General features: G+C 45.4%; 1 protein-coding gene across 1 annotated transcript in view; it reads right to left on the reverse strand.

Moving 5' to 3' along the window:
* Nucleotides 1-14,901, reverse strand: part of LOC126260765 (LIM homeobox transcription factor 1-beta) — a 197,512-nt gene that overhangs the window by 180,533 nt on the left and 2,078 nt on the right. The window contains exon 2 of the mRNA XM_049958104.1: nucleotides 14,339-14,556. Within this exon, the coding sequence (XP_049814061.1) occupies nucleotides 14,339-14,556 (218 nt within the window). The remainder of the gene's footprint in view (nucleotides 1-14,338; nucleotides 14,557-14,901) is intronic.

Consider the following 14,901-nt stretch of genomic DNA (forward strand, 5'->3'; position numbering starts at 1 on the left):
CAGAGCCATTTGAACCATTTTTTTGTGACACGATGCGTTGTCATCCTGTCACTAGCAGTCGTCGTGTGCGCAATGTTATTCCACTGTACACACTACACAGTTCTGTAAAACGTGTTCGTATCCCTTCTCATTTATCGTTTTCTTAGGCGCAATAAGGAGACTTCGTTCTAACCGCGAAAAAATTGTAACATCCCGCCCTCAGTTCTTAACTGCAGCAATATACGTGCCGCCAGGTAATGTTGTGCAGGCATTCGACAAACTCCAAGCCTTCCATCGGATTACCCCAGACTACAGCGTGACACATCGCTCCAAATTACTCCTTTCCAGTCACCCACTGTCGCTTTCTACACCACCTCAAGAGTCGCTTAGCATCGATTACAGAGGTGTGAAGCTTATGAGGAGCAGCTGGTCAGTGCATTGCCCCGCATTCTTCGTAACTCCCTACGTCCGGTCATTGAGCTAGCTAGACTGCTGGTTGCACTGTGGAACTCGTGAGGGATTCTTTCTGTTGATTTCGTGTGATCTTTTACAACTACCCTCCGCCAATGCGCGACGATCCCTGTGTGTTAGTATACGAGATTTGGATGGTCTGGTTTAATTGTGATTGTCTACACTTAACAATTACATCACCACAGTCGACTTGGGCGGCTTTAGAACGTTTGAAATTTCCCCGATGGATTTGTTACTTGACTACTCGTCGTTCGAAGACACTGAAATCTCCTGATCTACCTGTTCTCCTGTTAATGCTACAGTACTCCCTCCTCCTTTATAATGGTGGGGTCCGCCTGTCGTGACATCTGGTGGTCGATTCCGCATTAGAGTAGGGACGTCGCGATACTTTTGATCAGATAGTGTACTTGTAGGCCTGTCGCCGCTCTTAGGTACTTCGACTACGAAGGTGGTCGGAAAGTTTTAATTATCACTTTGAAAAAAATCAGCTTACGTAATTAATTCTTGATTTGCTAGCAGTCCTGGTACACACTGAATTCCCAGTGTCACAGTACCGTAGCACGCCGCTGGAGGAGCATATTTTTTTGAAAAAAGAAAAGACGACACAGCCAACTCGTAAGGTGGAGCGAGGCCCACAGGGAAGACAGGCCGTGGGCCGTACGTCACATCACGTGATACTGCAAGTCTTACGAGTGCCAGCAGCCAACTCCGGCGGGGAGCGAGTAACTGTTTCCGACGAGCTTAATAATTCTTCACTGCGTGACTCCATACCACACGACAGAAAAATTTGGAAGTTTTTGATAAGTTCGTATGGGACCAAACTGCTGAGGCCACTGGTCCCCAGGCTTACACACTACTTAATCTAGCTTTAACTAACTTACGCTAAGGACAACACACACACACCCATCCCCGAGGGAGGACTCGAACCTCCTACGGGGGGAGCCTCGCGAACCGTGGCAAGGCGCCCTAGACCGTGCGGCTACGCCGCGCGGCTCACACGACAAGAGTTAAGACCTTTAGTGGGCACCTTTTTAGGCTGAGTCATTTTCTTTTGGCGCTTCTACCGCTTGCTACGGTACTGGAATTCAATGTGTGCCAGGGTTGCTAACGTATCAAGGTGAAACATTAAAACTTTACGACTATCCATCGCATATACTTATACCACCCTTGGCTACGCTGTAAGATGCACATTTGTTTATACACGTTTGCGTGGTCCTTAAAATTGCAAAGTTTGTAAGTTCCGGCAAAAGTTGTAAAATGTCTTGAACCAATTATTCACAAGCGAGTTGCAGTCCTCGCAATGTGTTCGACAACCCCGTCACTGCTTGCCGTATGACGTTGATAATTCCATACAGTTTTCACTTCCAGTGGTGTCCGCCCCCGGTAGCTGAGTGGTCAGCGTGACTAAGGGCCCAGGTTCGATTCTCGGCTGGGTCGGAGATTTTCTCCGCTCAGGGACTGGTTGTTGTGTTGTCCTAATCATCATCATTTCATCCCCATCGACGCGCAAGTCGCCGAAGTGGCGTCAAATCGAAAGACTTGCACCAGGCGAGCGGTCTCCCCGACGGGAGGGCCTCGTCACACGCCTCACTTCCAGTGGAAGACTCTGCAGGAGAGATGCTCAGTAGCTCGGTACGGGCTTTTGTTGACGTTTAGAGAACATACCTTCACCGAAGAGTCAAGCAGTATATTGCTCCCTCCTACGTGTATCTCGCGAAGAGACCATGAGGATAAAATATGAGAGATTAGAGCCCACACAGACGCATACCGACAATCTTTCTTTCCGCGAACTATACGAGACTGGAATAGAAGGGAGAACCGATAGAGGTACTCAAGGTACCCTCCGCCACACATTGTCAGGTGGCTGGCGGAGTATGGATGTAGATGTAGATGTAGACTCTGGTAGCTGATACACTGCAATCCTTCAAAAGTGTCAGACATCTCGTACGGGAGATAACACCGTTGACCCTTTGATCGCTTTAAACCGTAACTACTTCACAATTAATAATTCTGCAGATTTGTTATAAACACCTGAGAAATAGTTTGTGGTGTACTCAGATACAACTATTCGTCTTGTTGCACTCAACATAATTTTGGAGAAAGCTCCGTAATTCTATACTTTTAAGGTCTGCAGCTTTACACTTTCGTTTGTACTACACAACTCTTTGGGCGACAAGAATTATTTTCGTTGAACATTTTCGGTCTTGCCGGCCGTTGTGGCCGAGCGGTTCTAGGCACTTCAGTCTGGAACCGCGCGACCGCTACGATCGCAGGTTCGAATCCTGCCTCGGGCATGGATGTGTGTGATGTCTTTAGGTTAGTTAGGTTTAAGTAGTTCTAAGTTCTAGGGGACTGATGACCTCAATTGTTAAGTCCCATAGTGCTCAGAGCCGTTTGAACAATTTTTTCGGTCTGTAACATCGATTTATGCACAAAAAATTCGCAGCCGGTCCCACAAAATCTATGGTTCTTCGACTGCTGTCACCTGACGAGGTAAGAAGTACCGACATCAGCTGACTCTAAGAGATGTACAAGATGTCACCACAAAACAAAGAGATTCGAACGTCTACATATTTGTCACCCTATGTTCAACAAAGCGTAAACGAGTATTGTATCGAGTAATGGAACGTCCAGCTGTTAAGTCCCATAGTTCTCAGAGCCATTTGAACCATTTTTTCGGTCTGCAACTTCGCAGCCGGCCCCACAAAATCTATGGTTCTTCGACTGCTGTCACCTGACGAGGTAAGAAGTACCGACATCAGCTGACTCTAAGAGATGTACAAGATGTCACCACAAAACAAAGAGATTCGAACGTCTACATATTTGTCACCCTATGTTCAACAAAGCGTAAACGAGTATTGTATCGAGTAATGGAACGTCCAGCTGTTAAGTCCCATAGTTCTCAGAGCCATTTGAACCATTTTTTCGGTCTGCAACTTCGCAGCCCGCCCCACAAAATCTATGGCTCTTCGACTGCTGTCACCTGACGAGGTAAGAAGTACCGACATCAGCTGACTCTAAGAGATGTACAAGATGTCTCCACAAAACAAAGAGATTCGAACGTCTACATATTTGTCACCCTATGTTCAACAAAGCGTAAACGAGTATTGTATCGAGTAATGGAACGTCCAGCTGTTAAGTCCCATAGTTCTCAGAGCCATTTGAACCATTTTTTCGGTCTGCAACTTCGCAGCCGGCCCCACAAAATCTATGGTTCTTCGACTGCTGTCACCTGACGAGGTAAGAAGTACCGACATCAGCTGACTCTAAGAGATGTACAAGATGTCTCCACAAAGCAAAGAGATTCGAACGTCTACATATTTGTCACCATATGTTCAACAAAGCGTAAACGAGTAATGTATCGAGTAATGGAACGTCCAGCTGTTAAGTCCCATAGTTCTCAGAGCCATTTGAACCATTTTTTCGGTCTGCAACTTCGCAGCTGGCCCCACAAAATCTATGGTTCTTCGACTGCTGTCACCTGACGAGGTAAGAAGTACCGACATCAGCTGACTCTAAGAGATGTACAAGATGTCACCACAAAACAAAGAGATTCAAACGTCTACATATTTGTCACCCTATGTTCAACAAAGCGAAAACGAGTAACGTATCGAGTAATGGAACGTCCAGCTGTTAAGTCCCATAGTTCTCAGAGCCATTTGAACCATTTTTTCGGTCTGCAACTTCGCAGCCGGCCCCACAAAATCTATGGTTCTTCGACTGCTGTCACCTGACGAGGTAAGAAGTACCGACATCAGCTGACTCTAAGAGATGTACAAGATGTCACCACAAAACAAAGAGATTCGAACGTCTACATATTTGTCACCCTATGTTCAACAAAGCGAAAACGAGTAACGTATCGAGTAATGGAACGTCCAGCTGTTAAGTCCCATAGTTCTCAGAGCCATTTGAACCATTTTTTCGGTCTGCAACTTCGCAGCCGGCCCCACAAAATCTATGGTTCTACGACTGCTGTCACCTGACGAGGTAAGAAGTACCGACATCAGCTGACTCTAAGAGATGTACAAGATGTCACCACAAAACAAAGAGATTCGAACGTCTACATATTTGTCACCCTATGTTCAACAAAGCGTAAACGAGTAATGTATCGAGTAATGGAACGTCCAGCTGTTAAGTCCCATAGTTCTCAGAGCCATTTGAACCATTTTTTCGGTCTGCAACTTCGCAGCCGGCCCCACAAAATCTATGGTTCTTCGACTGCTGTCACCTGACGAGGTAAGAAGTACCGACATCAGCTGACTCTAAGAGATGTACAAGATGTCACCACAAAACAAAGAGATTCGAACGTCTACATATTTGTCACCCTATCTTCAACAAAGCGAAAACGAGTAACGTATCGAGTAATGGAACGTCCAGCTGTTAAGTCCCATAGTTCTCAGAGCCATTTGAACCATTTTTTCGGTCTGCAACTTCGCAGCCGGCCCCACAAAATCTATGGTTCTTCGACTGCTGTCACCTGACGAGGTAAGAAGTACCGACATCAGCTGACTCTAAGAGATGTACAAGATGTCACCACAAAACAAAGAGATTCGAACGTCTACATATTTGTCACCCTATGTTCAACAAAGCGTATACGAGTAATGTATCGAATATGGAACGTCCAGCTGTTAAGTCCCATAGTTCTCAGAGCCATTTGAACCATTTTTTCGGTCTGCAACTTCGCAGCCGGCCCCACAAAATCTATGGTTCTTCGGCTGCTGTCACCTGACGAGGTAAGAAGTACCGACATCAGCTGACTCTAAGAGATGTACAAGATGTCACCACAAAACAAAGAGATTCGAACGTCTACATATTTGTCACCCTATCTTCAACAAAGCGAAAACGAGTAACGTATCGAGTAATGGAACGTCCAGCTGTTAAGTCCCATAGTTCTCAGAGCCATTTGAACCATTTTTTCGGTCTGCAACTTCGCAGCCGGCCCCACAAAATCTATGGTTCTTCGACTGCTGTCACCTGACGAGGTAAGAAGTACCGACATCAGCTGACTCTAAGAGATGTACAAGATGTCACCACAAAACAAAGAGATTCGAACGTCTACATATTTGTCACCCTATGTTCAACAAAGCGTAAACGAGTAATGTATCGAGTAATGGAACGTCCAGCTGTTAAGTCCCATAGTTCTCAGAGCCATTTGAACCATTTTTTCGGTCTGCAACTTCGCAGCCGGCCCCACAAAATCTATGGTTCTTCGACTGCTGTCACCTGACGAGGTAAGAAGTACCGACATCAGCTGACTCTAAGAGATGTACAAGATGTCACCACAAAACAAAGAGATTCGAACGTCTACATATTTGTCACCCTATGTTCAACAAAGCGTAAACGAGTAATGTATCGAGTAATGGAACGTCCAGCTGTTAAGTCCCATAGTTCTCAGAGCCATTTGAACCATTTTTTCGGTCTGCAACTTCGCAGCCGGCCCCAAAAAATCTATGGTTCTTCGACTGCTGTCACCTGACGAGGTAAGAAGTACCGACATCAGCTGACTCTAAGAGATGTACAAGATGTCACCACAAAACAAAGAGATTCGAACGTCTACATATTTGTCACCCTGTCTTCAACAAAGCGAAAACGAGTAACGTATCGAGTAATGGAACGTCCAGCTGTTAAGTCCCATAGTTCTCAGAGCCATTTGAACCATTTTTTCGGTCTGCAACTTCGCAGCCGGCCCCACAAAATCTATGGTTCTTCGACTGCTGTCACCTGACGAGGTAAGAAGTACCGACATCAGCTGACTGTAAGAGATGTACAAGATGTCACCACAAAACAAAGAGATTCGAACGTCTACATATTTGTCACCCTATGTTCAACAAAGCGTAAACGAGTAATGTATCGAGTAATGGAACGTCCAGCTGTTAAGTCCCATAGTTCTCAGAGCCATTTGAACCATTTTTTCGGTCTGCAACTTCGCAGCCGGCCCCACAAAATCTATGGTTCTTCGACTGCTGTCACCTGACGAGGTAAGAAGTACCGACATCAGCTGACTCTAAGAGATGTACAAGATGTCACCACAAAACAAAGAGATTCGAACGTCTACATATTTGTCACCCTATGTTCAACAAAGCGTAAACGAGTAATGTATCGAGTAATGGAACGTCCAGCTGTTAAGTCCCATAGTTCTCAGAGCCATTTGAACCATTTTTTCGGTCTGCAACTTCGCAGCCGGCCCCACAAAATCTATGGTTCTTCGACTGCTGTCACCTGACGAGGTAAGAAGTACCGACATCAGCTGACTTTAAGAGATGTACAAGATGTCACCACAAAACAAAGAGATTCGAACGTCTACATATTTGTCACCCTATGTTCAACAAAGCGTAAACGAGTAATGTATCGAGTAATGGAACGTCCAGCTGTTAAGTCCCATAGTTCTCAGAGCCATTTGAACCATTTTTTCGGTCTGCAACTTCGCAGCCGGCCCCACAAAATCTATGGTTCTTCGACTGCTGTCACCTGACGAGGTAAGAAGTACCGACATCAGCTGACTCTAAGAGATGTACAAGATCTCACCACAAAACAAAGATAATCGAACGTCTACATATTTGTCACCCTATGTTCAACAAAGCGTAAACGAGTAATGTATCGAGTAATGGAACGTCCAGCTGTTAAGTCCCATAGTTCTCAGAGCCATTTGAACCATTTTTTCGGTCTGCAACTTCGCAGCCGGCCCCACAAAATCTATGGTTCTTCGACTGCTGTCACCTGACGAGGTAAGAAGTACCGACATCAGCTGACTCTAAGAGATGTACAAGATGTCACCACAAAACAAAGAGATTCGAACGTCTACATATTTGTCACCCTATGTTCAACAAAGCGAAAACGAGTAACGTATCGAGTAATGGAACGTCCAGCTGTTAAGTCCCATAGTTCTCAGAGCCATTTCAACCATTTTTTCGGTCTGCAACTTCGCAGCCGGCCCCACAAAATCTATGGTTCTTCGACTGCTGTCACCTGACGAGGTAAGAAGTACCGACATCAGCTGACTCTAAGAGATGTACAAGATGTCACCACAAAACAAAGAGATTCGAACGTCTACATATTTGTCACCCTATGTTCAACAAAGCGTAAACGAGTAATGTATCGAGTAATGGAACGTCCAGCTGTTAAGTCCCATAGTTCTCAGAGCCATTTGAACCATTTTTTCGGTCTGCAACTTCGCAGCCGGCCCCACAAAATCTATGGTTCTTCGACTGCTGTCACCTGACGAGGTAAGAAGTACCGACATCAGCTGACTCTAAGAGATGTACAAGATGTCACCACAAAACAAAGAGATTCGAACGTCTACATATTTGTCACCCTATGTTCAACAAAGCGTAAACGAGTAATGTATCGAGTAATGGAACGTCCAGCTGTTAAGTCCCATAGTTCTCAGAGCCATTTGAACCATTTTTTCGGTCTGCAACTTCGCAGCCGGCCCCACAAAATCTATGGTTCTTCGACTGCTGTCACCTGACGAGGTAAGAAGTACCGACATCAGCTGACTCTAAGAGATGTACAAGATGTCACCACAAAACAAAGATAATCGAACGTCTACATATTTGTCACCCTGTCTTCAACAAAGCGAAAACGAGTAACGTATCGAGTAATGGAACGTCCAGCTGTTAAGTCCCATAGTTCTCAGAGCCATTTGAACCATTTTTTCGGTCTGCAACTTCGCAGCCGGCCCCACAAAATCTATGGTTCTTCGACTGCTGTCACCTGACGAGGTAAGAAGTACCGACATCAGCTGACTCTAAGAGATGTACAAGATGTCACCACAAAACAAAGAGATTCGAACGTCTACATATTTGTCACCCTATGTTCAACAAAGCGTAAACGAGTAATGTATCGAGTAATGGAACGTCCAGCTGTTAAGTCCCATAGTTCTCAGAGCCATTTGAACCATTTTTTCGGTCTGCAACTTCGCAGCCGGCCCCACAAAATCTATGGTTCTTCGACTGCTGTCACCTGACGAGGTAAGAAGTACCGACATCAGCTGACTCTAAGAGATGTACAAGATGTCACCACAAAACAAAGAGATTCGAACGTCTACATATTTGTCACCCTATGTTCAACAAAGCGTAAACGAGTAATGTATCGAGTAATGGAACGTCCAGCTGTTAAGTCCCATAGTTCTCAGAGCCATTTGAACCATTTTTTCGGTCTGCAACTTCGCAGCCGGCCCCACAAAATCTATGGTTCTTCGACTGCTGTCACCTGACGAGGTAAGAAGTACCGACATCAGCTGACTTTAAGAGATGTACAAGATGTCACCACAAAACAAAGAGATTCGAACGTCTACATATTTGTCACCCTATGTTCAACAAAGCGTAAACGAGTAATGTATCGAGTAATGGAACGTCCAGCTGTTAAGTCCCATAGTTCTCAGAGCCATTTGAACCATTTTTTCGGTCTGCAACTTCGCAGCCGGCCCCACAAAATCTATGGTTCTTCGACTGCTGTCACCTGACGAGGTAAGAAGTACCGACATCAGCTGACTCTAAGAGATGTACAAGATCTCACCACAAAACAAAGATATTCGAACGTCTACATATTTGTCACCCTATGTTCAACAAAGCGTAAACGAGTAATGTATCGAGTAATGGAACGTCCAGCTGTTAAGTCCCATAGTTCTCAGAGCCATTTGAACCATTTTTTCGGTCTGCAACTTCGCAGCCGGCCCCACAAAATCTATGGTTCTTCGACTGCTGTCACCTGACGAGGTAAGAAGTACCGACATCAGCTGACTCTAAGAGATGTACAAGATGTCACCACAAAACAAAGAGATTCGAACGTCTACATATTTGTCACCCTATCTTCAACAAAGCGAAAACGAGTAACGTATCGAGTAATGGAACGTCCAGCTGTTAAGTCCCATAGTTCTCAGAGCCATTTGAACCATTTTTTCGGTCTGCAACTTCGCAGCCGGCCCCACAAAATCTATGGTTCTTCGACTGCTGTCACCTGACGAGGTAAGAAGTACCGACATCAGCTGACTCTAAGAGATGTACAAGATGTCACCACAAAACAAAGAGATTCGAACGTCTACATATTTGTCACCCTATGTTCAACAAAGCGTAAACGAGTAATGTATCGAGTAATGGAACGTCCAGCTGTTAAGTCCCATAGTTCTCAGAGCCATTTGAACCATTTTTTCGGTCTGCAACTTCGCAGCCGGCCCCACAAAATCTATGGTTCTTCGACTGCTGTCACCTGACGAGGTAAGAAGTACCGACATCAGCTGACTCTAAGAGATGTACAAGATGTCACCACAAAACAAAGAGATTCGAACGTCTACATATTTGTCACCCTATCTTCAACAAAGCGAAAACGAGTAACGTATCGAATAATGGAACGTCCAGCTGTTAAGTCCCATAGTTCTCAGAGCCATTTGAACCATTTTTTCGGTCTGCAACTTCGCAGCCGGCCCCACAAAATCTATGGTTCTTCGACTGCTGTCACCTGACGAGGTAAGAAGTACCGACATCAGCTGACTCTAAGAGATGTACAAGATGTCACCACAAAACAAAGAGATTCGAACGTCTACATATTTGTCACCCTATCTTCAACAAAGCGAAAACGAGTAACGTATCGAGTAATGGAACGTCCAGCTGTTAAGTCCCATAGTTCTCAGAGCCATTTGAACCATTTTTTCGGTCTGCAACTTCGCAGCCGGCCCCACAAAATCTATGGTTCTTCGACTGCTGTCACCTGACGAGGTAAGAAGTACCGACATCAGCTGACTCTAAGAGATGTACAAGATGTCACCACAAAACAAAGAGATTCGAACGTCTACTTATTTGTCACCCTATGTTCAACAAAGCGTAAACGAGTAATGTATCGAGTAATGGAACGCCCAGCTGTTAAGTCCCATAGTTCTCTGAGCCATTTGAACCATTTTTTCGGTCTGCAACTTCGCAGCCGGCCCCACAAAATCTATGGTTCTTCGACTGCTGTCACCTGACGAGGTAAGAAGTACCGACATCAGCTGACTCTAAGAGATGTACAAGATGTCACCACAAAACAAAGAGATTCGAACGTCTACATATTTGTCACCCTATCTTCAACAAAGCGAAAACGAGTAACGTATCGAGTAATGGAACGTCCAGCTGTTAAGTCCCATAGTTCTCAGAGCCATTTGAACCATTTTTTCGGTCTGCAACTTCGCAGCCGGCCCCACAAAATCTATGGTTCTTCGACTGCTGTCACCTGACGAGGTCAGAAGTACCGACATCAGCTGACTCTAAGAGATGTACAAGATGTCACCACAAAACAAAGAGATTCGAACGTCTACATATTTGTCACCCTATGTTCAACAAAGCGTAAACGAGTAATGTATCGAGTAATGGAACGTCCAGCTGTTAAGTCCCATAGTTCTCAGAGCCATTTGAACCATTTTTTCGGTCTGCAACTTCGCAGCCGGCCCCACAAAATCTATGGTTCTTCGACTGCTGTCACCTGACGAGGTAAGAAGTACCGACATCAGCTGACTCTAAGAGATGTACAAGATGTCACCACAAAACAAAGAGATTCGAACGTCTACATATTTGTCACCCTATGTTCAACAAAGCGTAAACGAGTAATGTATCGAGTAATGGAACGTCCAGCTGTTAAGTCCCATAGTTCTCAGAGCCATTTGAACCATTTTTTCGGTCTGCAACTTCGCAGCCGGCCCCACAAAATCTATGGTTCTTCGACTGCTGTCACCTGACGAGGTAAGAAGTACCGACATCAGCTGACTCTAAGAGATGTACAAGATGTCACCACAAAACAAAGAGATTCGAACGTCTACATATTTGTCACCCTGTCTTCAACAAAGCGAAAACGAGTAACGTATCGAGTAATGGAACGTCCAGCTGTTAAGTCCCATAGTTCTCAGAGCCATTTGAACCATTTTTTCGGTCTGCAACTTCGCAGCCGGCCCCACAAAATCTATGGTTCTTCGACTGCTGTCACCTGACGAGGTAAGAAGTACCGACATCAGCTGACTCTAAGAGATGTACAAGATGTCACCACAAAACAAAGAGATTCGAACGTCTACATATTTGTCACCCTATGTTCAACAAAGCGTAAACGAGTAATGTATCGAGTAATGGAACGTCCAGCTGTTAAGTCCCATAGTTCTCAGAGCCATTTGAACCATTTTTTCGGTCTGCAACTTCGCAGCCGGCCCCACAAAATCTATGGTTCTTCGACTGCTGTCACCTGACGAGGTAAGAAGTACCGACATCAGCTGACTCTAAGAGATGTACAAGATGTCACCACAAAACAAAGAGATTCGAACGTCTACATATTTGTCACCCTATGTTCAACAGAGCGTAAACGAGTAATGTATCGAGTAATGGAACGTCCAGCTGTTAAGTCCCATAGTTCTCAGAGCCATTTGAACCATTTTTTCGGTCTGCAACTTCGCAGCCGGCCCCACAAAATCTATGGTTCTTCGACTGCTGTCACCTGACGAGGTAAGAAGTACCGACATCAGCTGACTTTAAGAGATGTACAAGATGTCACCACAAAACAAAGAGATTCGAACGTCTACATATTTGTCACCCTATGTTCAACAAAGCGTAAACGAGTAATGTATCGAGTAATGGAACGTCCAGCTGTTAAGTCCCATAGTTCTCAGAGCCATTTGAACCATTTTTTCGGTCTGCAACTTCGCAGCCGGCCCCACAAAATCTATGGTTCTTCGACTGCTGTCACCTGACGAGGTAAGAAGTACCGACATCAGCTGACTCTAAGAGATGTACAAGATGTCACCACAAAACAAAGAGATTCGAACGTCTACATATTTGTCACCCTATGTTCAACAAAGCGTAAACGAGTAATGTATCGAGTAATGGAACGTCCAGCTGTTAAGTCCCATAGTTCTCAGAGCCATTTGAACCATTTTTTCGGTCTGCAACTTCGCAGCCGGCCCCACAAAATCTATGGTTCTTCGACTGCTGTCACCTGACGAGGTAAGAAGTACCGACATCAGCTGACTCTAAGAGATGTACAAGATGTCACCACAAAACAAAGAGATTCGAACGTCTACATATTTGTCACCCTATCGTCAACAAAGCGAAAACGAGTAACGTATCGAATAATGGAACGTCCAGCTGTTAAGTCCCATAGTTCTCAGAGCCATTTGAACCATTTTTTCGGTCTGCAACTTCGCAGCCGGCCCCACAAAATCTATGGTTCTTCGACTGCTGTCACCTGACGAGGTAAGAAGTACCGACATCAGCTGACTCTAAGAGATGTACAAGATGTCACCACAAAACAAAGAGATTCGAACGTCTACATATTTGTCACCCTGTCTTCAACAAAGCGAAAACGAGTAACGTATCGAGTAATGGAACGTCCAGCTGTTAAGTCCCATAGTTCTCAGAGCCATTTGAACCATTTTTTCGGTCTGCAACTTCGCAGCCGGCCCCACAAAATCTATGGTTCTTCGACTGCTGTCACCTGACGAGGTAAGAAGTACCGACATCAGCTGACTCTAAGAGATGTACAAGATGTCACCACAAAACAAAGAGATTCGAACGTCTACATATTTGTCACCCTATGTTCAACAAAGCGTAAACGAGTAATGTATCGAGTAATGGAACGTCCAGCTGTTAAGTCCCATAGTTCTCAGAGCCATTTGAACCATTTTTTCGGTCTGCAACTTCGCAGCCGGCCCCACAAAATCTATGGTTCTTCGACTGCTGTCACCTGACGAGGTAAGAAGTACCGACATCAGCTGACTCTAAGAGATGTACAAGATGTCACCACAAAACAAAGAGATTCGAACGTCTACATATTTGTCACCCTATGTTCAACAGAGCGTAAACGAGTAATGTATCGAGTAATGGAACGTCCAGCTGTTAAGTCCCATAGTTCTCAGAGCCATTTGAACCATTTTTTCGGTCTGCAACTTCGCAGCCGGCCCCACAAAATCTATGGTTCTTCGACTGCTGTCACCTGACGAGGTAAGAAGTACCGACATCAGCTGACTTTAAGAGATGTACAAGATGTCACCACAAAACAAAGAGATTCGAACGTCTACATATTTGTCACCCTATGTTCAACAAAGCGTAAACGAGTAATGTATCGAGTAATGGAACGTCCAGCTGTTAAGTCCCATAGTTCTCAGAGCCATTTGAACCATTTTTTCGGTCTGCAACTTCGCAGCCGGCCCCACAAAATCTATGGTTCTTCGACTGCTGTCACCTGACGAGGTAAGAAGTACCGACATCAGCTGACTCTAAGAGATGTACAAGATGTCACCACAAAACAAAGAGATTCGAACGTCTACATATTTGTCACCCTATGTTCAACAAAGCGTAAACGAGTAATGTATCGAGTAATGGAACGTCCAGCTGTTAAGTCCCATAGTTCTCAGAGCCATTTGAACCATTTTTTCGGTCTGCAACTTCGCAGCCGGCCCCACAAAATCTATGGTTCTTCGACTGCTGTCACCTGACGAGGTAAGAAGTACCGACATCAGCTGACTCTAAGAGATGTACAAGATGTCACCACAAAACAAAGAGATTCGAACGTCTACATATTTGTCACCCTATCTTCAACAAAGCGAAAACGAGTAACGTATCGAGTAATGGAACGTTCAGCTGTTAAGTCCCATAGTTCTCAGAGCCATTTGAACCATTTTTTCGGTCTGCAACTTCGCAGCCGGCCCCACAAAATCTATGGTTCTTCGACTGCTGTCACCTGACGAGGTAAGAAGTATCGACATCAGCTGACTCTAAGAGATGTACAAGATGTCACCACAAAACAAAGAGATTCGAACGTCTACATATTTGTCACCCTATGTTCAACAAAGCGTAAACGAGTAATGTATCGAGTAATGGAACGTCCATTCTCTCTGTAAGCTAAGCAGCATACGTCAGCCCGATGGCTGAGTTCTCACCGTGCGCTGTACGGCACGGTGATGGAGGCCGGTGACGAAGGCTGGCAATATCGCGCGGGAAGGCTGGCGGGCACACTTTATCCTTTATGTGCCGCCGTAAAAGGAAGCCAGCCGCGGAGGCGCGGGCCATCAGGTGTGGCGGCTGTTCTCGCGCCCCATCGCTGCACAGTTCCCGCCGCTGCCGCTGGAAGCCGTCATGTAAGTAGTCGGACAGAGCCCTTAACAGAAGGGGAATGCGATTCACAAGTCGGGCATGGTGACTGCACCATCGCAGCGTAACAGAACTGAAATTACAACACCAGGTAGGAGAGCCGGCCGAAGTGGTCGTGCGGTTCTAGCCGCTGCAGTCTGGAACCGCGACACCGCTACGGTCGCAGGTTCGAATCCTGCCTCGGACATGGATGTGTGTGATGTCTTTAGGTTAGTTAGGTTTAAGTAGTTCTAAGTTCTAGGGGACTGATGACCTCAGCTGTTAAGTCCCATAGTGCTCAGAGCCATTTGAACCATTTTTTCGGTCTGCAACTTCGCAGCCAGCCCCACAAAATCTATGGTTCTTCGACTGC

Source organism: Schistocerca nitens, chromosome 5 (assembly GCF_023898315.1).
Source record: "Schistocerca nitens isolate TAMUIC-IGC-003100 chromosome 5, iqSchNite1.1, whole genome shotgun sequence".
In the NCBI taxonomy this organism is placed as follows: Eukaryota; Metazoa; Arthropoda; class Insecta; order Orthoptera; family Acrididae; genus Schistocerca; species Schistocerca nitens.